Source organism: Delphinapterus leucas, unplaced genomic scaffold (genome assembly GCF_059928025.1).
Source record: "Delphinapterus leucas isolate spDelLeu-1000000601 "Yukka" unplaced genomic scaffold, BTC_Dleu_Yukka2 spDelLeu_asBTCV2_sq25, whole genome shotgun sequence".
Classification (NCBI taxonomy): domain Eukaryota; kingdom Metazoa; phylum Chordata; class Mammalia; order Artiodactyla; family Monodontidae; genus Delphinapterus; species Delphinapterus leucas.
The window spans coordinates 12486622-12509616 of NW_028322234.1; the positions used below are offsets into that span (position 1 = coordinate 12486622).

Genomic DNA, 22995 nt, shown 5'->3' on the forward strand with positions numbered 1-22995 from the left:
TCTGTGTGTAACCAGGGAGACGGGGTCAGCGTCCAAACTAACTGGAGGGTCTCTGTCAGGGTGTAACCGGGGTGTGTATCTATGGTTGTTACCTGGGGGGTTTGGATGTAACCTGGGAAGGTATTAGCATTCAGGTGTAACCGGAAGGCCACCACCTGGGATTATTCTGGAGTTTTCCGCCTGGATGTTCCCTGGGGGTGTAGCCCAGGGCGTGGAACTGATTGGCTATAACCTGGGACAATGTCTGAATATAACATAACCTGGGAGGTTGTTGCTTTGGGGTTAACCAGGGTGTCTGTTATGAGACTTGTAGCCTGGGAGAGGGGTCAGGGTGAAGGGATAATGTGGGGGTCACAATTGGGGGTCACCTGGGGGACTTGGTGTCAGGTTGTCATCTGGGAGAAGTCAGAGTTTGGGTGCTATCGTCTGGGAAGGTCCAGTGGGGTACCCCAGGGGCACCTCAGCCACCCTCCCCAAGAGTCCCAGACACCCTCATCGAGGTCCCAGGAGGGGGTCCACTCTCACCGCTGACAATGTTCTTCATCACCTGCTCCCTGAGCTCTACCCCAACCTTGTTCCACTGGCCCGTGCTATCCAAATAGCGGGCCAGGATGATCACGGGTGCCAGGGAGCTCAGCGTCTGTTCGGGGCAGCCAGTGGGGACCCTCAGCAGCCGTCTTGTTTCTTTGGGTGTCAGGCTGCCCAGGATGGTCTCTCCAAGGATGTCACCTGTCAGGTGAGCATGGTCTAAGTTACCATGGCTCCCTGATGGGCACCATAGGTCCCCCCAGCCCCTCCTGCCCCTGTGCCCAGGCAGGCTCTGGAGGAACCAGCCCCTCCTCAGCCCCCGCAGGAGCCGGCTCTGTCTAGGCACCTTGAATGCTGACAAACACTTCTGCCTCTGTGTTGGGCATCTTGTTCAAAAAGTCCTGTTTTGGCACCAGCTCCATCTGGGTGTGACCTGAGCAGGCACAACCTTGTGTGACAAGCGGGTTCTGGGACTGGGGAGGTCAGGGTTCGCCTGCAGACTCTGGGAGAATCTCAGACTGCCCCCCTGACCAGATCCCCTCATTTCAGCCCCTCCCTCCACTGGCGCATGGTCCCAGGATCCCACGTGCTCCCCGAAGACCCCACAAACCTTGGGGGTTCAGGAGGATGCTATGAGATATTTGCTCTATCTGACCCCCTGCCTGTAGGATGCAATGAAGAAGAAAGTTAAAAACAATAGTCATAATGACAGTCATAATGACAGTAAGAGGAAGTATTGCTTAGCTATAAAGAGCACAGACTCTGGGACCGAGATATCTGGGTTCAAATCCCAGCTCTTTTGCTTCCTAGATGCATGACCTTGGGCAAATTACTTCACCCCCTCTGTGTCTCAGTTTTCTCATCCATAAAAGGGAGAGGACACTAGTTCCGACCTCATAGAGTTGTTCTGAGGGTGCCATGAGTTAATATTCTTAAAGTGCTATATCCCAAGTGCTAAAAAAATGTGTTTGTTAAGTAAATAAAGTATTACTGATGGGTCATGCACTGGTCTTATGTAATTTTCACAGCTCTCTGATTATTCGTGGGTATGAGGATTATTCCCATCCTGCAAATGAGGAAACAGAGGCTCAGAGAAGTTAAGTAACTTGCCCAAGGTCACACAGAAGAGACAAGGTTTGAACCTGAGCCTGACTCCAAAGGCCCGAAGCGGGGACTCTGTGATTGAGCTTTTAAATCATTGTCTCGCACCTCACTCCTGTCCTGGAGGCCTGTTCATTGATCTTGGGCCCACCTGCCCCTCCCGTGATCACACAGCCTGGAGCTCAGGAGAAGCCCCACTCACTGCACTGGCAGCAAGGGCTGGGGGTGCCTATTACCTGGACCAGGAGTGTCTTCCTCACGTGGTCCTGGACCCCAAAGCCCATGACCTTGACCTCCACATCCACTTTGCCTGTTTCAAGTGGGAGAAGCACGAAGGGCACCATCTTGGAGGAGGTGGGGGGCACGACAACCACCTGGCGGGAAGAGGCTCCTGGCTTTGCCGCACTGCACAGTGGCTCCTTGTGGGGGAACTCCACTCGGACCTGGGGCAGGGTGGGCAGTTAGAGGGTCCTGATGCATGAGGAGGCCCAGGACCCAAGAGTCACAGTCTCCTCCCTGCCCCCACCCTGAGAATCCTGAGTAGGTGACAGTGTAGCATAATGATTGAGAGTAAAGACCCTGCCTGGGTTCAAACCCCTTCTGTCACTTAGGTGCTATGTGATCTCAGGAAAGCCATGCAACTTTCCTTATCTCCAAACCAAGAACAGTCATAGCATCCATCTCCTGGGGTTATTGTGAGGCTTAACTGGGAAAATGTCTTAGAAACTTTTTCAAAAAGGCTGCCACTTCACTGGCTCCTTCGAATAATGGACACACTCCATCCCCCTTATAAAACACACTGACAGACATTTTTTGGGGGGAGAGGGGAAGGCTGGGGGCTTCACCTTGACTGAGTGGTCCCTGAAATTGTACAGCACAGCTTGGATCTGGACCTGCTCATTCCTGATCACGGAGAAGGGCAACTTAAGATCCACAAAGAATGAATTCATAACTGTCAGCTCAAAGGGGTCAGAGACGCAAAGACCTAGAACCAGGAGAGCGCTTGACGTTAAGTGGGGGCCAAGTGCCCTGGGGCTGGCCAGGGCCACTGTCCTCCTGTTCCTTCAGCGCTGGGCTCGTGGGGTCACCTTGTCCAGCCTTGACACTGACGGCCACAAACTGCCATGTGGTGATGGAGTCCGGCACGGTCACAAGGGTGCTGTAGTGCGAGGTGCTGCCGAAAGTACCGGGGTAGGGGGAAGGGAACATAAGTGAGTCTGTGATGCCTGGACAGAGCCTCTGATTGAGGGTTACCGTCTTGGACTTTACCATCACTATGAAGGGGTCAGTGGGTCACCCAATTAGAGGAATTATCACGAGAGGGGCATCATTTGGGGGGACCCACTGGGATCTTTATCCCCATCCAGGAAGTTTCCTGTCATGGGACAATGCTGAGAGCTCAATGTCACTCCTGGGGGCATTGGCCATGATGGATGGCCCCCGATGCATGGATGGGCCAGGGACCAGAGGCTGGCATGGGGGCCATGGTCCTACCCCGATTCACTTTTGGGCAGAGTAATCTTCTTCCAGAACCAACTTTCAGGGAACAAGCTCCGGACAGGCTGGTCCTCCTGGAAGATGTCATCAAAGTCCTCGTCTTCATCCACTGTAGGGAGGAGATGTGGGGCAGGGTTTCTTTTGCACGTCTCCCATGACCCACCAGACTTTTCAGTGGGGTCCTCCCACCTCATCCCTCCATGGCACATGTCACCCCTTGACCTGTCCATGACACTCCATGTCCCTCAGTGGAGCCCCCCGACCCTGTGCCTCCTGCCATGGTCCCCTCACTTGTCCCCAGAAGCAGCTGCTCCTCTCGGGCCTCCCGACTCAGGGTCTCAGACACATGGCAGCAGCTCAGGAAAGCGGCGATGCAGACTGGTCCGTAGCGGACATGATGGGTCCTCTCCTCACACGATAGCCCCACTGGGCTCTCCCGGAGCCCAGCCTCACAGCACTTTCGCTCCAGCTCTGTCTCGAACTTGTTCACTGCAGGCCAGAGTTAGTGGGACAGAGGAGGGGCTGGGTAGGACCTGAGGAAGCAGGGACCCATCCACCTCAACGCCATGTACACCTGACCTCTGTTTAGCCATATCTCTGGCAATGCTGTCCCTAGAACTTTGCCTGTATCTTTCCCCTGAAGCTTCACATTGAACTCATATGATGAGTTCTGATGAGGAAGCTGAGGTACAGAGAGGTCAATTCACTGGCCCAGGGTCACACAGCTCACAAGTGGCATAGCTGGGATTGGAATTGATGCTGCTGCTTCTGCTACTTCTTCTCCTTCTCCTTCGTTTGGGACAGGGATTGGCAATGCCATGTTTATTTATTGAAGTTGGAATTTTGACTCCTGGTTTTTGTTGTGTGTTTTAAAAAAATGAAAACACAAAACTCGCTGTAGAGCATGATGTCAAGTTGAATGCTTCTAAATTAGCGAACCGAAGGAATGCGCTTAAAGATAAAAAATATTATAGCAATTTAATAATCTTATTGTCTACCATATAACATGATTAGAACATCTATAGTTAAGTGATTGTTACCATAAATAAAATAACAGTTTATATTATGTACTGTTCTCAGAAGGTTAGCATGATTTTCGGTATTGAAATTAGAGTTAGGGTTTTATCTCAATTTTTATTAGATTTCACTTATTTTCCCTTTATTTAGATCCACAAAGTCATTAGTGCTGCTTAAAAAGACTGGCAAATCTAATATTCATAGAATCCATGCTTCTAACAATACCCAGTACTGCCTCTCATCTTCCTTGAACTCTAGGCTTCTTGGTCCCATCCACACCGGGGTCTTGGTCTACATATTATCCATCTCCCCTTTCATCTACTTTCCTTCCGGTATCACAGAAGCTAGACACCTAAAAAGTACATTTCCCAGACTCCCTTGCTGCTAGGGTTCTGGATGGGATGAGATTCTGCCACCCAGACGCTCTTGTATAGAATTTGAAAAGTGGAAGAGAGGTGGAGACCATTTTCCCTGCAACGGTGGTGGCTGATGGGTGGGCTCCAGTCTATGAGTTTTTGTAACAGGCAAAATTCTGTGTTTCACTATCTACCTGCCAGCTTCATGAGAGATATTGGCAGAGTTTCCTCAGATTTCATGCATTGAAACCTAGATTTCACGCATTGTAAGAACTACAGTGGAGTGATCTTGAGTCTCAGCAAGCAGCCTTCCAACTTCCACTCCTAAAGTTCAGCTAATGGTTTTGAAAGCATCAAACTCCCATCATGAAATCACCTCCCCTCCCCGTCCCCCGACTGGAGTACCTAAGTGGTTTCAGTTTTCTGTTCTAAGCCCTGATGAATACAGACAGGTTAGGGAGCCAGGAGGGCACATCCAGCTTTAGCTCTGACCTGCATTCCTCTTAGTCTCCAGGCTCTTCAGGGAGCGGCGGTGACGGCTGGGAGATGGGCTCTGGGGGCAGTGCCAGTCTGGGGATCAGAGGGAAGAATGAGAGAACAAGTGTCAAGATCATTATCCACATCCTTGAGATTTATTGGGTGCTTACTGCATACCCAGTGCTTTATATGCATCACCACATTTTATCCCACAGCCTCTTCGTAGTCAAGATTTGCCACTTAAAAGTTGTGCAGGGCTTCCCTGGTGGTGCAATGGTCAAGAACCCGCCTGCCATTGCAGGGGACACGGGTTCAAGCCCTGGTCCGGGAAGATCCCACATGCCGCAGAGTAACTAAGCCCGTGCGCCACAACTACTGAGCCTGTGCTCTAGAGCCCGTGAGCCACAACTACTGAGCCCACGTGCCACAACTACTGAAGCCCGTGCACCTAGAGCTCATGCTCTGCAACAAGCCGCCACAGTGAGAAGCCCGCGCACTGCAACAAAGTAGCCCCCGCTCGCCACAACTAGAGAAAGCCCGCGTGCAGCAACGAAGACCCAAGGCAGCCAAAAATAAACAAATGAAATAAATTTATTAAAAAAAAAAGTTGTGCAATCTTCAGCAAGTCACTTAACCTCTCTGGGTTTTAATTTCTCCAGCTATGTAAAATGGAATAATCATAGTTCTATCTATGAGATAATGCATATAAAAGTACTTAGCACAGGGTCCAGTAAATAGAAATTGTTATTTTTAAAAAAATATTTATTTATTTGGCTGTGTCAGGTCTTAGTTGCAGCACTCAGGATCTTCATTGAAGCATGTGGGGTCTTTTAGTTGTGGCATGTGGGATCTTTTATTTGTGGCATGAGGGATCTTTAGTTGCAGCATGCGAACGTTTAGTTGTGGCATGTAGGATCTAGTTCCCTTACCAGGGATTGAGCCCAGGCCCCCTGCATTGGGAGTGTGGAGTCTTAGCCACTGGACCAGCAGGGAAGTCCCAGAAATTGTTATTAATAACACTATTTATAGCTGAAAGAAGACCCTCCTAGTTGTCCCCAAAATATCCATTCTCCCCTATCGTTTGGGGCAACTAAACTTCCATCTTTTATGTATCACTCAGAATGAAGACTACATTTCCCAGTCTCCTTTGTGCCTAGATAGGGCCATGTGACTGAGTTCTGGCCAATGAGATGAGAGAGAAGTGTACTAGTCTTTCCACTTCCCTTCATCCTGGTGCCTGGCAGGAGGTCCTGGTGAGACTTCATCTTGCAATATGGCAGAGCAACAAGCTAGAAGGAGCCTGAGTCCCAGAATGACCTCTGGACTGTTACTGAGCAAGAAATAAACTTCTACCTGCTTAAGCTACTGTTAATTTGTATCTCTGAAACACATGGCCAAAACTACATCTTAATTAGCACACAGTAAGTTACTTCTATTATTACATACATTTTATGGAGAGATAAACTGAGAATCAGAGAGGAAATATGACCGGCCTATGGTAAGTGGCAGAGTCCTAGATTTTAGCTCATCTGTTTCACACCAAAGTCCATGTTCCTAACCACTAGATAGCACTTCCCCACCCCTGCCGTCTTCCTGCCCCCCTCATGTACCTGAGCTTGCCAAAGTGTCCATGCCTGTGCTCATCTTCATGTCCAATCCAGCATCCTTGAACACAGCAAGTCTGTCTTTCCCACTGCCTGCTGTGCAGCCAATGTCATGTTCCTCCACCGTATCCCAGACCTGAGGGTCAAGAGAGGAACCTGGGGCTTCCCTGGTGGCGCAGTGGTTGAGAGTCTGCCTGCCGATGCAGGGGACACGGGTTCGTGCCCCGGTCTGGGAAGATCCCACATGCCGCGGAGCGGCTTGGCCCGTGAGCCATGGCCGCTGAGCCTGTGCAGCCGGAGCCTGTGCTCCGCGACGGGAGAGGCCACAACAGTGAGAGGCCCGCGTACCGCAAAAAAAAAAAAAATTCACATAATCACCCATTTACTGAGCCCTTACTACCTGCCAGTCTCTATGCTGTGCACAGGCTCCTTGAATCCTTGCAACCACCGATGTTGTTCATTTAACAGGTGAAGAAACTGAGGCTCCAGCTAGAATCTCCAGGCAATCTTTGGGTCCAAAGCCCACATGTTCTTACCTTCTTCTGTGTGAGCTTGTGTTTGCTGTTCAAGATATAGACAGCCTTGTCCACGGCCACCAGCCCCACTGTGGCCTCTGCATCACCTGTCACCTTCAATTCCACCTGGCTGCTGGGCTGTACAGGCTGGAGGTATCCTTCATTCTTCATGCCAACCTTCAGCTAAGCAAGGAAAAAGAGATGTCAGTATAAGAGGCTCATAGGTCACCAAGGGGCTTCCCCAAGTCCATTTTCAAGTTCATGCTCCCTCAGCTCTGATGGAGCATCTGGGAACTCCACCAGGCCAATCTCAACTCTACACATTTACTTGCATCTTCTCCACCTCTTAAGTTGAGGTTTTAAGGCCACATCGTTTCTCCTTCCTCTCCTCTGCCTCTAGACTGAGAGCCCTTGAATTTGTACAGACCATCTCCCAAGCATTATGATGATGGTGTACAAATTCAAGGAGTTTGACTCACCTTCTCTTTGCATTTGTCATTCACAGAAATCCAAATGGAATCAGCCACCAGTTCAGGGTCCTGCCCTGTTCCCCTTGGCAGTAAATAAAAGGCCAGGATGCGGAAGGAAGGAAGCATCTTTGAAGTCACATCAATAATGGCTGACGTGTAGACACTCCCATGACTTTTTAACTGATGTTTGGCATACACAATCTGGCCCTTACTCAGGACCTTGGAGACAAGGGAGACTATGGATGAGAAGGGATGAGAACCAGCCCTTCCCCTAGGCTATCCCAGCCCACAAGGGAGCCCCCTAGTCCCTTTGCTTCAGCCCCTATAGGTCTGAGTCCATCCCAGATGGCTCCCACCAGCTCAAGTCCTGGCCTAACCCCTCACCAGGATGGTGAAGTGAGTGATCCAGTCCTTGGTTGCAGGATTTTGATGCTTTGTGTTGAGGCTCAGCTGGATGTTGCTGCCAACCTCTGTGCCCAATGTCTTCACCTCAATGTGCAGGAAGTTCCCTGACCCATCCTGGGTTGAGTAAGGCCAAGCCGTCATCCTGGCTGAAACCTGCTCCTCTGGCTGGAGAGGTGCATCAGTTTCCACCTGGGGAGCATGATGGGCAAGTAAATCTCTAATAACCCTTCCAGCTCACACAGTCCCAGCCCCACTATCCCTGCCCCATAAGGTTGGTACCAGGATAGGGAGCTCCTTCAGATCTCCATTGGTGTTGATGGTCAGAGTGGCCACCCCACTGGACGAGGTACGTACTTTGTGGTTTTGGCAGCGGACAAGGACTTTGGAGGCTGGGGACCCATCAGGATTTGAGACGAAGACCTGCGGTGGAATCTGGCATGAGATCATGGACAGGCCTGGGGGTGGCCTTGTGTAAGAGGTGGGAACTGGGAATGCAATCTGGATAGGACTGCCTTGTACAGCTGTACAGGTTGTGCACTGAGCAACACCAGGGGCACCTCTCATTTAGAGCCTATGAGTGGAGCCCCTAGAGTTTTGCAGAGTACAACCGTATGTGGCAGCCCTGGGTGTTGGTGTACCAGGGGGTAAAGGTGGGGGGAACTGAGGGTGAAAAGGGTAGGAGAAGATGTGGAGGGCTTGGGGAAAACCTGGAGTAGGATTGGCACCAAAGGATGTCTCCAGCTTTTCTAATGCTTATCAGACATTTCAAAGTGTCTCCAGCTTTTCTAACGCTTATCAGACTTTTCAGTCACCCCAAATGAATGTATGTAAAAAGAGCATGCTTTCTGGGCAAATGTAGCCTTAAGATAAACTTCTAAGCATCACTTTCCAGCCTGACTGTGATCCCTGACACCCCCAAAGAGAAATTCTGGAGCCATCACTGTGCTTTGGGGGGACCTGGTTAAGACTTGAGGGAACCTTGGCATTGGTCTGGAGGCATGATGGACTCAGCTCTCAGACAAATGAGCTCTGGGAGGCAGGTGAAACCTGTGTGGGTTTTTGTCTCCTGGGAAGGTCTGTTTCAGGGAGGGGCCCAGAGTCCCTGCGTGGAGTGAACCCAGACTCTGACCCTAAAGTGGAATGGCATCCCTGGCTTGAAATACTGGGGTGTCCTGGTGAACTTGATGTTGTATGGGCTCTGGACAATCTTCACCCCGGAGGTCTCGGCCTGGACCATCTCACCCCCTGGAGAGACAGGAGGATCGTTAAGTTCTGCGGCAGAGGTTCAGTTTCCTGGGGAAAGAGCAGGCTGGTATGGGAGGCCCATCTTGGTGAAGGTAGGAAAAGACAGTAACACGATTTCAGTTCCTCCCAGCCCTTCCAGCATTTCCCCATTTCTCTGATGAGGAAACTGAGGCAGGAGGTGGCCCAAGGTCACATGGGTGGAGTGTCTGGGTTGGGAAAGGACACAGTGTCCTGACTTCAGCCAGGGCCCTGGGTGAGGGTGGCACCTGTGGAGAAGACAGTGACGTTGACAAAGATTGAGGCCCCAATGAAGTCCTCTTCCGGGCCTTGGAATGTGGCCATCAGTGTGCCCTTCTGGAGGGAGACGTGGCCGAGGCCTTCAAAGATCTGCTCTCAGTGCAAGAGAGAGGAGGGGAGATGGTTTCTTGGGAAATGGGCGATAGCAGAGGAAGGGGAGGTGGGGAAGGGGGAAAGAAGGGGGAGGAGGTGGGGAAGGAGAGACAGGGGAGGGGCGGGTCTCAGTCACCTCCACCTTCTGCAGGGAGCTTTGGATGGGGATCCGATGGGAATCCTGCTTCACCCCAAAGATGGCCAGAGCGTGTCCATCCACTGGCTTGTTGAATATATATCTGGGGGATGGACAGCCATCTCACTGGCTCTGAAGCACCCACACAACCTCATGTATCTGCAGAGACAGCCTGTGTAATCTCATGGGGCTGCAGAAATGGCTGTAACACTTTGGGAGGGGCAGAAGTGGCCCTTGGTAACTTAGATGTTTCCATTACTGACCAACACAAGCCTGGGAGGTGACAAATATGTCCCTTAGGGCCTTGTTGGGTTGCAGCTGAAGCCTGTGCAACCTCACAAGATGGTAGAGGTAGGCTGTACAGCCATATGGAGCCACAGAGAAGTCTGAACAAGGACTTCACTGGTGGCGCAGTGGTTAAGAATCCCCCAGCCAACGCAGGGGACACAGGTTTGATTCCACATGCCGTGGAGCAACTAAGCCCGCGTGCCACAACTACAGAAGTCTGCATGCCTAGAGCCTGTGCTCTGCAACAAGAGAAGCCACCGCGATGAGAAGCCCACACACCACAACGAAGAGTAACCCTTGCTCGATGCAACTAGAGAAAGCCCGCACGCAGCAATGAAGACCCAACGCAGACAAAAAAAAAAAAAAAGAAAAGAAAGAAAGAAATCTGAACAGCCCCTGGGATGGCAAGGGTGGCCTATGAAGCCTCGTCAGGCAGTCTAGGTGACCTGTATAGCATGATAGAGCTGCAGAAATGGTCTGTATAATGGCAAGAAGTGGCAGATATGGCCCTTACAACCCTAGGTGGACAATATGGCCCGCACAGCCTTGTAAAGTTGTGGGGATGGTCTGTAAATTCCATAAGGCAACATATGTGACATTTGCAATTTCATAGAACTTCAGAGATGGTCTGGACAACCTCACAAGATGGCAAAGGTGCCTATGCAACCTCGTGGACCTTTAGAGATGGTCCAAACCATGAGAGGTCGTATAACTCCATTAGGTAGATAAGGTGGCCTGTACAACCCCAGAGACCTGAAGGGATGGTCTGCATAACCTCACGGGACAAGATTGTGTCATGGGTGGCAAAGTGCCTCTCCTATACCCTAAGAGCTACAGAAGCGGTTCATTTCTCTCTACCCATTCAGTTTCTTGGCATTTCTGGTCCTCTGGCCAGGCTGGGGGTAAAGGAACTCACCGGGCCTGGATATCCACACCCAGAGCCTCATCGTTGAGGTAGAAGAAAGTCTTGTTTGGTGTCAGCTGAACCTCAAAAGATGGGAGCGCTGGGTGCAGTAAAGAGAGAGTCACCCTCAGCGTTTCACTGTCACCCCCCATGTCCCCTCCCTGCCCCACTCACTCCTTCCTCAGTAATTCTGGCAGCCCCCAAGGGCTGGAACACATAGTCGTCAGGCCCTGGCACACAGTAGGTGCACCGTGAGACCTCCTTTGCATTTCCAGCCCCGGTCCTTGCGAGATCCACCTTGCCCACCCTGGTATACCCTTCTCACCAAACTCCTTCACTTCAAAGGTTGCCTTGAACTTCTGCTTGGGTGCACTTTGGTATCTGGCTTCAATGCTCCAGGTCCCAAGACTGAGGCACAGAGAGTTAGGAGAGATGGAGCCTGAGAAGGAGAACCTCCCTCCCTCCACCCCTAGGGTTCCCAACAGGGCACCTGATGAGCTCTGGGAGGTGGAAGGAGTTTGCGAAGACACTGTCCTTGGCCAGGAAATCCTGGCTGATCACAGTGATCCCCTCTGGGTTCTGCGGGGATACAGGGGGTGGTTGGTTCATGCCCCAGGCCGTCAGCATGTGATATAACCCCAGTGTCTGGGATCCACCCTCCCCTCAGGAGAGGTCACCTTGATGTCCAGAGTGAATGTCCTGGGCACAGGATCCATCCTGTGGTTCACAGTGTACACCCGGTATTGAACTGGAGGAGGAGGGAAGGCTCTGAGCACGGGATAGAGTTTGGAGAGGGGGTGGATGTAGTCATTAGGATCTTGGGCAGTGGGGGGACCTTGGACAGAAGGACACCCTGGGAGGTGGAACATGTGGGCATGGGGGAAACTGGGGATGAGAGTCAGCGCCTGCCCCAGGCCAAGTGCCTGGGGGCTGTACCCAATTGCTCAGGAGTGTAGATGGTCTTGTCTGTCTGGATGAAGATGTAGCCAGCGTGGGGAGCCACCAGCACCAGCTTCTCCATTAATGCGGAGGCCGAGGTGGGTGCCCAGGTTGCCTGGATGATGACATACTGCGTTCCTGGTTGTGGCGGGTAGACCAGGCTCTCGGGAATCTGGGGAGAGATGCCCACACTCCTCAGGGCCTGCTGGGGTCTCCATCCCTGGGGGCAAAGCCCTGGACCAGATCTTGGAGAAGCAATTGAATGGCAGCTCTCTGGTTCTGCCCTTGGGAGCAAGGCCCCCACGTGTGCCGCCCAGGTTGCTGCTGAACAGGGATATCCAGCCTAGCGCGGGGTGGGGGGGTGGGGGGGGCTGGAGGGGGGATGCGATCCCGTTTAGGCTCAGTTTCCCAGACTACCAGCAGAGGGCGCCTTTTATTAATTCGCACAGAGACGTTATACGGACTAATCAAGGCCTTTCTCGGAGCCCAGACCTACGGAACTTTGAGTTTCTAAATGGATAGGACATGCAAATTGGTATATATAGAATGCATAAACACCAAGGTCCTACTGTGTAGCACAGGGAACTGTATTCAGTATCCTGTCATAAACCATAAGGGTAAAGAATAAGACAAAGAACAGAGGAATGGATAAAGAAGTGGCACATATGTACAATGGAATGTTACTCAGCCATAAAATGCAACGAAACTGAGTTATGTGTAGTGAGGTGGACGCACCTAGGGTCTGTCATACAGAGTGAAATAAGTCAGAAAGAGAAAAATAAATACCGTATGCTAACCACATATATGTGGAATCTAAAAAAAAAAAAAAAGTTCTGAAGAACCTAGGGGCAGGATAGGAATAAAGACACAGACGTAGAGAATGGACTTGAGGACACGGGGAGGGTGAAGGGTAAGCTGGGACGAAGTGAGAGAGTGGCATGGACTTATATACGCTACCAAACGTAAAATAGCTAGTGGGAAGCAGCCGCATAGCACAGGGAGATCAGCTCGGTGCTTTGTGTCCACCTAGAGGGGTGGGATAGGGAGGGTGGGAGGGAGATGCAAGAGGGAGGGGATATGGGGATATATGTATATGTATAGCTGATTCACTTTGTTATAAAGCAGAAACTAACACACTATTGTAAAGCAATTATACTCCAATAAAGATGTTAAAAAAAAGAATAAGAAAAAGAATGTATATGTATGTATAACTGACTCACTTTGCTGTACAGCAGAAATTAACACAACACTGTAAATCAACTATACTTCAATTTAAAAAAAATGGATAGGACATAAGAGAAGCAGTAACTATATCCAGGCCTTGCATCTCTGTTTTTTTTAAAAAAGATTTTTTTTTTGATGTGGATCATTTTCAAAGACCTTACTGAACCTACTACAATACTACTTCTGTTTTATGTTTTGTTTTTTTGGATGTGAGACATGTGGGATCCTAGTTCCCTGACCAGGGATCGAACCTGCACCCAGTTCAGTGGAAGGTGAAGTCCCAACCACTGGACTGCCAGGGAAGTCCCACAGGCCCTGCATCTCTTCTCCAGTGTGCCGCTTGGGAAGTCCCTCTAGAGTCTGCCCCTCTCTATCCTTGCTGCTGACCCGGAGATTCCCTTTATGGCCACCCAACCCGGCCTGTCACCCACCGTCACTGGTGCCTGGTCCATAAAGTGGTTTTCTGGTGAGAGAACAAGCTGAACCCTAGCCACTGTTATCTTCTTCATGGGGAAATCCCACACGGTGAGGTTCACCTTGAGGGTCCTGTTGAGGGGCTCTCTGGAGTCCGAGTGAGCCTGAACGTGGATGTTCTCCGGGCTGCCGACCCGCAGGACCCGGGGGGTCACCAGGATGTACCTGTCAGCAGACAAACATGGGGGCACAGGGGGACTCAAGAGGTGGAAGTGATGGACGAGGGTAACATGCAGGGAATCATAGAGATGGCAGATGTCCCCTCAGTTCTCCAGACTCACAGCGGCTCAGCATGGGCAACGGGGCTCCCCAGGAGGAGTAGAATCAATCCTAGGAGCCAGGGCACATCCATGGCGGTGGGAGGACAATGTAGGGCCACAGGCCACAGATGCCTGTCCTCTTGTCCACCCCAGATCTGGTCTGTTTGCCTTGGCTTACCCTGGCCGAGTTAATGTCTAAATGAACATGGGGAGGAAATTCCCATAAATCCAATGGGTGACGAGGGGGCTGCTCTGCTCTCCTCAGCCAATCCTCCGCAGGGTGGGGGGCTGGGGACAGTTGCATTGAGAAGTTTTCCAGGCCCCACCCATGCCTTGGGGGCCAGGGTGTCAGGAGGGCTGCCTTTCCTATCAGCCATGGGATCTCATCCTGAAGCCCTCTCCTCCCCCAGCAGGGAGCCTGGGCCATGTGGCCCTGGGCGTGCACTCAAGGCTTGGTTGGGATTGGCTGGTAGGGGCAGAAGGAAAGAGGACTGTCCCCTCCTCTGCCCTTGTGAAGCTGGCGAGAGTTTCTGGGGTAGTTGTTCCAACTGGGGCAATGCAGGCATTACGTTTTCATTTCCCAATCACAGGCATGGTCAGCCATATGGCATTTAGCCACCTGACCGCGGGGACCCAGTGTAGTGGAAGCTTCTGGGAAATGCATGGGTCAAAAGCTCTTACCGCGTTTCAGATCTTTCTGAGCCCAGCATGCACTGCATGGCTTTTCTCCTTCCTTGCAGGAGCCGATTCCACTTGGTAGATGGTCCACTGTCTATTGTTCCTAAATCATGCCAATCTCTCTGGGCTCCTTTTCCAACAGGCAAATTATACATATTAAACCAGGGAGGAAAACACATCTTGCTTGAAGCATTCCTGGAAGAAGGCTTTCTCTGGCCTGAAATAATTCTCACTGGCTGTTTAATATGCCCTATTAAAGACGTTGAACCCAATTTGTGGTGTCTGCCCCTTCGAAGCAGGTGGGGCTGCAGACAAGTTTGTCCGGTTCTTTCTTCTTCAGTGAAGTCAGTACTGCCAGCTTGGAGAGTCTTGCCTACTGGAGGGACCCAGACCTCCCCAAACAATGACAATATACATTTATCCCACAAAAATTCGTTAAATATTTACTACAAGCTTGGCCCTACTTAGCATGCTGACGACACAGCAGTGACCACAATAGACAAAGTTGCTGACTGTGTGGAATAGACTTTTTTTTTTTAAATGAATTTATTATTTTATTTATTTTTATTTTTGGCTGTGTTGGGTCTTCGCTGCCGTGAGGGGGCTTTCTCTAGTTGTGGTGAGTGGGGGTTACTCATCATTGCGGTGCGCGGGCTTCTCATTGTGGTGGCTTGTCCTGTTGCAGAGCATGGGCTCTAGGGGTGTGGGCTTCAGTATTTGTGTCACATGGGCTCAGTAGTTGTGGCGCACGGGCTTAGGTGCTCCACTCCATGGGGGACCTTCCCGGACCAGGGCTCCAACCCATGTCTCCTGCATTGGCAGGTGGATTCTTAACCACTGCGCCACCAGGGAAGTCCCTGGAGTGGACATTTTTTGAGAACTTACTTTCTCCTTAAACCTCATAGCCTCCCTTGACTTGGGTTCACTGTGTGCCCACTTTCCAGACTCTATCTTTGTAGAGATTTGGGAAACCGAGTGTGTCAGACACAAAGGGGGTAGTCATTTATTCCTCAGGCATTTATCGTGCACCTACTGTGGGCAAGACACTGTTCTACATGCTCTATGTACATTCACAGAAGTCTCACAGCTGAAGTAAGGATTACCACCCATTGTACAAATGAGGAAACTGAGGCCCCTAGAGGATGAGCAACTTACCCCGGGTCAGGCAGGTGAACCATGAGGATGGGTAATGCTCTTAAGTCTATGGTAAACAATCTCTTATGAAGCAAAAAATCAACAGAATTGAATTAAAGCCTGGATCAGGGATGCAGGTGAGACCTAATTTAGAAAGTTCTAGAACACTGGTGTCCATTTGGTGTGGCATATTCCACCGTTCTCCCAGGCTCTCAGGGAACCTCCAGTGGTTCTATTCAGTGCTCTCTTGGCTGGGGGTGAGCTCCCCCGCTTCAAATCTTCATCCTTATACCAGGTGTCCACATCCCTGCCCCCATCCCAGGGACTCCCAGGTGTCCAGGATGGGGGATATCCAAAGGTGAGGGGGCTTGAGTTTTCTTGAGTTTCTTTTCTTTCCTTTTTAATTTTTTTTATAGCAATAAGCAGAACTTATTTATTTATTTTGTGGTACGCGGGCCTCTCACTGTTGTGACCTCTCCCGTTGCGGAGCACAGGCTCCGGACGCGCAGGCTCAGCGGCCATGGCTCACGGGCCCAGCCACTCTGCGGCATGTGGGATACTCCCGGACCGGGGCACGAACCCGTAGCCCCCGCATCGGCAGGCGGACTCCCAACCACTGCGCCACCAGGGAAGCCCCTATTTATTTATTTATTTATTTAGGCCACACTGCAAGGCTTGTGGGATCTTAGTTTCCGACTAGGGATCGAACCTGTTCCCCCTGCAGTGGAAGTTGTTAGCGTCCTAACAACTGGACCATCAGGGAATTCCCTTGAGTTTCTATTTTGACTTGGAGGTGGGTCCAGGAAGGGAAAACTGCCCTTGGGTACCAATGAGCAGCAGAGGAGGCAGGAGAACAACTAGTGTGGTGTCCTTTGGGATATAGCCTTGCCACCCAGTGAACTAATGGATGGAGTCAAAAATGGATGCTGAGTGAATGAGTGATAGCAGGAATTCATATCTCATGCACCTGATTCCTCCACCCCACCCCAGTCCAGGTCCCCCAAAATGAGAATGATAAGCATTTGCTCAATAATTAATAATGAAATAAATAAAATAAATTTGAGCACCTACTGCATGGCTGGCTTTGTTGCTGGGGACACAGCAGTGAACAGGATGGAAACGCCCCCTCATGGAGTGGATATTTACTGTAGCCACGTTCACCTGGACTCTCTCTTTGAATCCTCTCAGCAATCTAATGACCCACTGGCCCATTCTGCAAGTGAAAAAAATCACAGAATGAAGGGTCCTGCCCAATACTGTACAGCTAGGTAACTGAGGCACAGAGAGGTTAAGTGACTTGCTCAGGATCACACAGCAGGTAAAGAGATGGAACTGAGCTTCTGAATCCAGGTTTAAGAGGGAGCCCAAATTAGCAGATACAAACCATTATAGATAAAATAAACAACGAGGTCCTGCCGTATAGCACAGGGAACTACAGTCAGTATCCTGTGATAAACTGTAATGAAAAAAATATGAAAAAGCATATATATATATATATATAAAATCACTTTGCTATACACCAGAAACTAACACAACCTTGTAAATCAACTGTACTTCAATTAAAACAAAACAAAACAAAGAGGGAACTCAAAGAGGGTAGGAGGTCGGGAGAGTAACTATGGACTCCACCAAGGTCTGCTGGCAGCTGTCAGTGGTCAAGTCCAACCTCGAACTTGGCCACGAGAGGGCGCCAGCGAACCTCCGGCCAGACGCAGAGTAGCGCTCGGCCTCCTCCCGCAAGAATGTCAGTGGAGAAGGGAGGGGACATTGGCCTCTAGCCTAGGGCAGCAGCTGCTGCAGCTCAGATTCCGTCCGCCTTCCCCTCCCTGGGACAACAGGTTTGCAGCGAGCCCGGGGCGGGCGGGACGGCCTTGCAGGGATGTGTGCCCTGTTTTCACCCCATCCTCCTGGGCTTCCAGCCCGAGGCTTCCCGGGAAAGCCTGGGCAGGACCCAGGTGTCAAGGAATAACACCCATAGCCACATAACAGCGAACGTCTGTCATTGATGGTACACCTACTAAGTTCCTGCACTTACTGGGACTTGCTCTCCACCAACTCTTCCATTCTACGGATGAGAAAACTGAGGCTCAGAGAGGTACAGTTGATCGCTCTGGCAGGAGGTGTCAGGAGCTTCTTAGCGTGTACGGTATGCCGGGATGTGCCCAGTTTGGTCACTTCCAGTCCCAGCCACGGCTCCTTGGGTCATTTCTTGGTTTCCTCAGGGCTTCAAGAACTGGCTTTGCTTCCAGATCCCTCAGGGAATCGCATGCCTCCTCTGCGGGTCAAAGGAGGTTTCTGAAGGCAGTAAGAGTTTTCAAGAGAAGCTTATTGCTAAGAGGGGATAAAGAATAATTTAGCAATCATGTTTGGGGTTGATTACTGGGTCTGAAAGCACCATGGAATTTCAATGATATGTGTCCCCACAGAGCTCACAGCCGGGCCAGGGAAAACTACCCATAAATAAGAAGCTGCAAGGGCCCAGAGGAGCCTGCTTATCTCATCTAGCCTGGGGAGTCAAGGAAGGCTTCCCGAAGGAAGTGGTATTTAGGTTGAGACCAAAAAGTTTCAGTAAATTAAGAATAATTGGATGGGACTTCCCTGGTGGCGCAGTGGTTAAGAATTCGCCTGCCAATGCAGGGGACATGGGTTTGAGCCCTGGCCCGGGAAGATCCCACATGCCGCGGAGCAACTAAGCCATGTGCCACAACTACTGAGCCTGCACTCTAGAGCCTGCAGGCCACAACTACTGAAGCCCACGTGCCTAGAGCCTGTGCTCTGCAACAAGAAAAGCCATGCAATGAGAAACCCACACACTGCAACAAAGAGTAGCCCCCGCTCACTGCAACTAGAGAAAGCCCGTGCACAGCAACGAAGACCCAACACAGCTAAAAATAAAATAAATTAAATTAAATTAAAAAAAAAAGCAGGTTCAGGGGATAGAGAGGGGGCCTCTCTGAGGAGGTGACATTTGTGTCCCTATATGAGTTGAAGGAGGGAGACATGTGGATATCTGGGAAAAGTATTCTAGGCCGAGGGAAGAGCAAGTGCAAAGGCCCTGAGATGGAAATGTGTGTGGAGTGTTTAAGAAACAGCAAGGAGGTCCGTGTTCTGGGAATGGAGTGACTGATAGGGAGAGAATGGGATATAATCTGAGCTGAATATTCAGGGATCAGATCGTGTAGGAGGCCACATCGTTGTGGATCTGAATCTACGTTAGAGAGAGAACCAGTGGAGAGTTTTGAAAAGGGGAGTGACATTTTCTTTCTGTGTTAAAAAATTAGTCTGGGGATGTCCTTTGTTCCTATGACTCGAAATCCAAAAGTAACAATGCTGATAAAGATGAACAATTCCACAGCATAAAAATAAGACCAAATACCGCCACAGAAAAGTTTAAAAAAAAACTGAGAAAAAGTATCTGCACTTCCTACTATAGATCCCTTAATGTTCATAATATGTAAAGAGTTTCTAAGAATTAATAATAAAATATAAACAATCCCATAGAAAAAAAATTGAGCAAAAGTTGTAGTTAGAATGTCCACAAAAAATGAAACACAAATATTCTTTAACGCACTAAAAGACACTGGGCCTCACTCGTGATAAGAGCAATGCAAGTTAAAATAAGAGAAATGTGAGATACTAATGTTTATGCATTAGATCAGCAAAACTTTGGAAGATCAATGATGCCCAGTATGGTGAGGCTGTGGGGAAGTAAGCATGTTAACATGTGGACATCAGTCCTCCCCAGTAGAGGTGAAATTGATCATGTTCATAAAAATTACAAATGCTTAGTTTCTTTGGCCAAGTAATCCCATGACAGAAATGCTTGCACATGTGTGAAACGAAGTATAAACACAAGGTTATTCATTGTAGTCATTTCTATCATAGCCAAAGTTTGGAGAGAGCCCAAAGATTCATTACTACAGGATCAGTTGCATAAATTATTGTCCATCTACACAGTGGAATATATTGCAGCTGAACCAAAGAATGAGGAAGTCTTTTCGGGCTGATGTGAGAAACTCCTAAGACGTATCACTCAAGGAAAGAACCAAAGTTCACACTTATGTGTATAGTATGTTGCTTTTTGTGAAAAAGTTAAAAAAAGTGAATATTCATGTTTTTCCACTAAAATACTCCATATTTACTTTTAAAGTTGTGATAAAATATACACAACACAAAAGTTACCATTTTGACCATTTTTTGTTGTTGTTGTTTGTTTGTTTGTTTTTTTGCGTTACACGGGCCTCTCACTGTTGTGGCCTCTTCCGTTGCGGAGCACAGGATCCGGACGCGCAGGCTCAGTGGCCATGGCTCACGGGCCCAGCCGCTCCGCGGCATGTGGGATCTTCCCGGACCGGGGCACGAACCCGTGTCCCCTGCGTCGGCAGGCGGACTCCCAACCACTGCACCACCGGGGAAGCCCTTGACCATTTTTGAGTGTACAGTTCCGTGGCATTAAGTACATTCATATTGTTGTGCCACCATCCCCACCATCCATCTCCAGAGCTCTTTTTATCTTCCCAAACTAAAATTCTGTCCCCATTAAACACTAACTCCCCATTCCCCCTTCCCAGCCTCTTCAAACCACTGTTTTACTTTCTGGTTACGAATTTGCATACTCTGGGTACCTAATATAAATGGAATCACGCAATATATCTGTCCTTTTATATCTGGCTTATATCGGTAGGCATAATGTCTTCAAGGTTCATCCATGTTGTAGCACATGTCAGAATTTCCTTCCTTTTTAAGGCTGAATACTATTCCTTTGTGTGTATATACCACAGTTTATCCATTCATCAGGGTTTTTTTCCTTGTATAGTCAGAAAGAAAACCTGGATAAATAACTCATGCAAGTTATAACAGGCAGTGGTGGGGGATCAGGAATTGGGCAGTTGAGGAAAGATGAAGGTAAGAGAATTGTTTAAAAAATGTTTCTTCATATATATTTTTTATTTTTAAAAGCACTGTGAGGGCTTCCCTGGTGGCGCAGTGGTTGAGAGTCCGCCTGCCGATGCAGGGGACACGGGTTCGTGCCCCGGTCCCAGAAGGTCCCACATGCCGCGGAGCGGCTGGGCCCGTGAGCCATGGCCGCTGAGCCTGCACGTCCGGAGCCTGTGCTCCGCAACGGGAGAGGCCACACAGTGAGAGGCCCGCGTACCGAAAAAAAAAAAAAAAAGCACTGTGAATGTTTTACCTCTTTGAAATATATTTTTATATCTATAGGCAGGGAGGAAAATGCAGAAGAGGAGGAGGCTGGTGCAATATTCCAGGCGAGAAATCATGGCGGTTGGAGTAGGTTAGGGGCCAAGAAGGTGTTTCGAAGTGGTTGGTTCTGAATATACTTTTCAGATCAGGTGAACAGGATCTCCTGATAGATTAGCTGTGAGGTGTGAAAGAGAGAAAGTAGAGACGACGCCAAGATTTTTGGCTTGAGCAGCTAGGATGTAACGATGAGGTGGTGGGGGCATGCGTGTAGAAATAAAGAGTCAAGGGTTAGGTTGTTATTATCACCTTCTGAGCTTTGGCCAATCTCTGCTGGTCACCAGTAGCATCCACCTGGAATTTAATAACAGCATCTCTCCCCACACTGCGTTTGTTTTTATAGTTGCCACCTGGATTGATGATGATTCTTCCTTATATGCAACAGAAACTGACTCAGTGTGATTTAAGCTGCAAAGGAATTTCTTGGGTAGATCCTGAGGGCTCATGGAATCACCAGCCTTGGAAGATTGAAAGGGACAAAGTGGCAGCTCAGGGCAGCAGCTAAGATCACAGCTTAAATCATCCCCCTGAAACCAACCAGAGGCTCTGGCTTTGGCTGCCAGCACTGGCAATGCCACGCTCCTGTCCCTTCTGCTACCTCCTCTTCCTGACCCCTTCTGTGGGTGGCCAACTCTCAATTCTAAATCCTGTGCGTCTGCAGAGTGGAATCAGGGTCACATGCTTACCCTCTAGCTGCAAGAGAAGCTGGGAGAGAAGGCCTGGTGTTTTCTTGCACCAAGAGTCTATACGTAGGGGGTTTGGAATACTGAATGCGCCATCTGCAAATAAATATCGAGTTCAGCTTCACTCATGGTGGGTATGATGGCTTTTTCTTCTTGGTAAGGAGATAAATGTGTCTTTTAAAATAAATTATTTAAAGGAATTTTTAAAATACTTTTTCAAATTTAATTTTTATTTTTTATTGGAGTATAGTTGATGTACAATGTTGTGTTAGTTTCAGGTGTATAACAAAGTGATTCAGTTATACATATACATGTAACCATTCCTTTTCAGATACTTTTCCCATATAGGTTATTACAGAATATTGAGTAGAGTTCTAAAGGATTTTTCTTTTTTAAAAACAAGAGAATGCTGGACATAAAATTCAGGACAGTGGAGACCTTTGGGGTGAGGCAGACAGTGGATATCGATAATGTTCTAATGGTAGAGTCTGATGGTGGGCTAGTGTGTATGCATTTTGCTCCTCTGCTCTGTCAAATGCATATGTTACATCAGTCAGCATCTTGGATGGAAAGAGACAGCACACTCACAGTGGGTAATTTGGGAAGTGATGAAGACAGGAACAATGGTTAAGGGAAGGGTCGGGGGTAAGGAGACGTGCCGCCCTGCTGGCAACCGTGGGGTCCCATCACCATCTTTAGTTGAAAGGGGCAAGAGGAGGGAGTGGTTCTCAGAAACTGGAGCTGGGGCTGAGATAGAGGGATGCTGCGAATCCACAGTGACCTGCATGGAAGGAGCGTGAGGGACAAACACCGTGGCCTTTCCCCTCCCACTGGCAGAACCCAACGTAACCGAAAGCCAAAGGTGGAGGAAATTGATTGATGTAATCCTGGGGTGAGCCTCCTGGGTAAAGACCTCTTGCACATGTGCATTTCATCTATTCTTTTAAAAAATTAATTTAATTTAAAAATTGACACAGGGAACTCTACTCAGTACTCTGTAATGACCTATATGGGAAAAGAATCTAAAAAAGAGTGGATATATGTATATGTATAACTGATTCACTTTGCTGTACACCTGAAACTAACACAACATTGTAAATCAACTATACTCCAAAAAAATTAATTAAAAAATCAATATTCAGGTCATGTGAAATAAAATTACTGGGATAGACTCCAAAAAAAATAAAAAATAAAAATTGAGATATCATTCATATACCATAAAATTTGCCCTGTTTAAATGCACAATTCAGTGGTTTTTGGTGGATTCATAAACTTGTGCAACCATCACCACTATCTACTTTCATATATTCTTTTTCAGGTATTACAACATTGCTTCAAAAGTCCAGTATGGGATAGGGAAGGGAGGAGTTGATTTGAAAAACTATTAAATAGCCCCCATTATCTCTGCAAT

The 22995-nt window shown here is 49.1% G+C and overlaps 1 protein-coding gene across 1 annotated transcript in view; it reads right to left on the minus strand.

Moving 5' to 3' along the window:
- The window catches only part of LOC111166100 (complement C3-like), a 28013-nt gene extending 14028 nt beyond the window's left edge, over window positions 1-13985 (minus strand). The window contains exons 1-24 of the mRNA XM_089905495.1: window positions 13852-13985; window positions 13528-13735; window positions 11870-12044; window positions 11611-11681; window positions 11424-11512; window positions 11259-11341; window positions 10946-11033; window positions 9742-9844; window positions 9482-9602; window positions 9100-9215; window positions 8250-8390; window positions 7950-8159; window positions 7575-7784; window positions 7117-7278; window positions 6587-6716; window positions 4992-5069; window positions 3418-3615; window positions 3124-3235; window positions 2718-2803; window positions 2475-2614; window positions 1866-2072; window positions 1139-1190; window positions 875-961; window positions 526-729 (exon numbers count right to left, since the gene is read on the minus strand). Of these exons, the coding sequence (XP_089761621.1) occupies window positions 526-729; window positions 875-961; window positions 1139-1190; window positions 1866-2072; window positions 2475-2614; window positions 2718-2803; window positions 3124-3235; window positions 3418-3615; window positions 4992-5069; window positions 6587-6716; window positions 7117-7278; window positions 7575-7784; window positions 7950-8159; window positions 8250-8390; window positions 9100-9215; window positions 9482-9602; window positions 9742-9844; window positions 10946-11033; window positions 11259-11341; window positions 11424-11512; window positions 11611-11681; window positions 11870-12044; window positions 13528-13735; window positions 13852-13922 (3142 nt within the window). The 5' untranslated portion in view covers window positions 13923-13985. The remainder of the gene's footprint in view (window positions 1-525; window positions 730-874; window positions 962-1138; window positions 1191-1865; window positions 2073-2474; window positions 2615-2717; window positions 2804-3123; window positions 3236-3417; window positions 3616-4991; window positions 5070-6586; window positions 6717-7116; window positions 7279-7574; window positions 7785-7949; window positions 8160-8249; window positions 8391-9099; window positions 9216-9481; window positions 9603-9741; window positions 9845-10945; window positions 11034-11258; window positions 11342-11423; window positions 11513-11610; window positions 11682-11869; window positions 12045-13527; window positions 13736-13851) is intronic.
- Between the last annotated feature and the right edge of the window lie 9010 nt (window positions 13986-22995).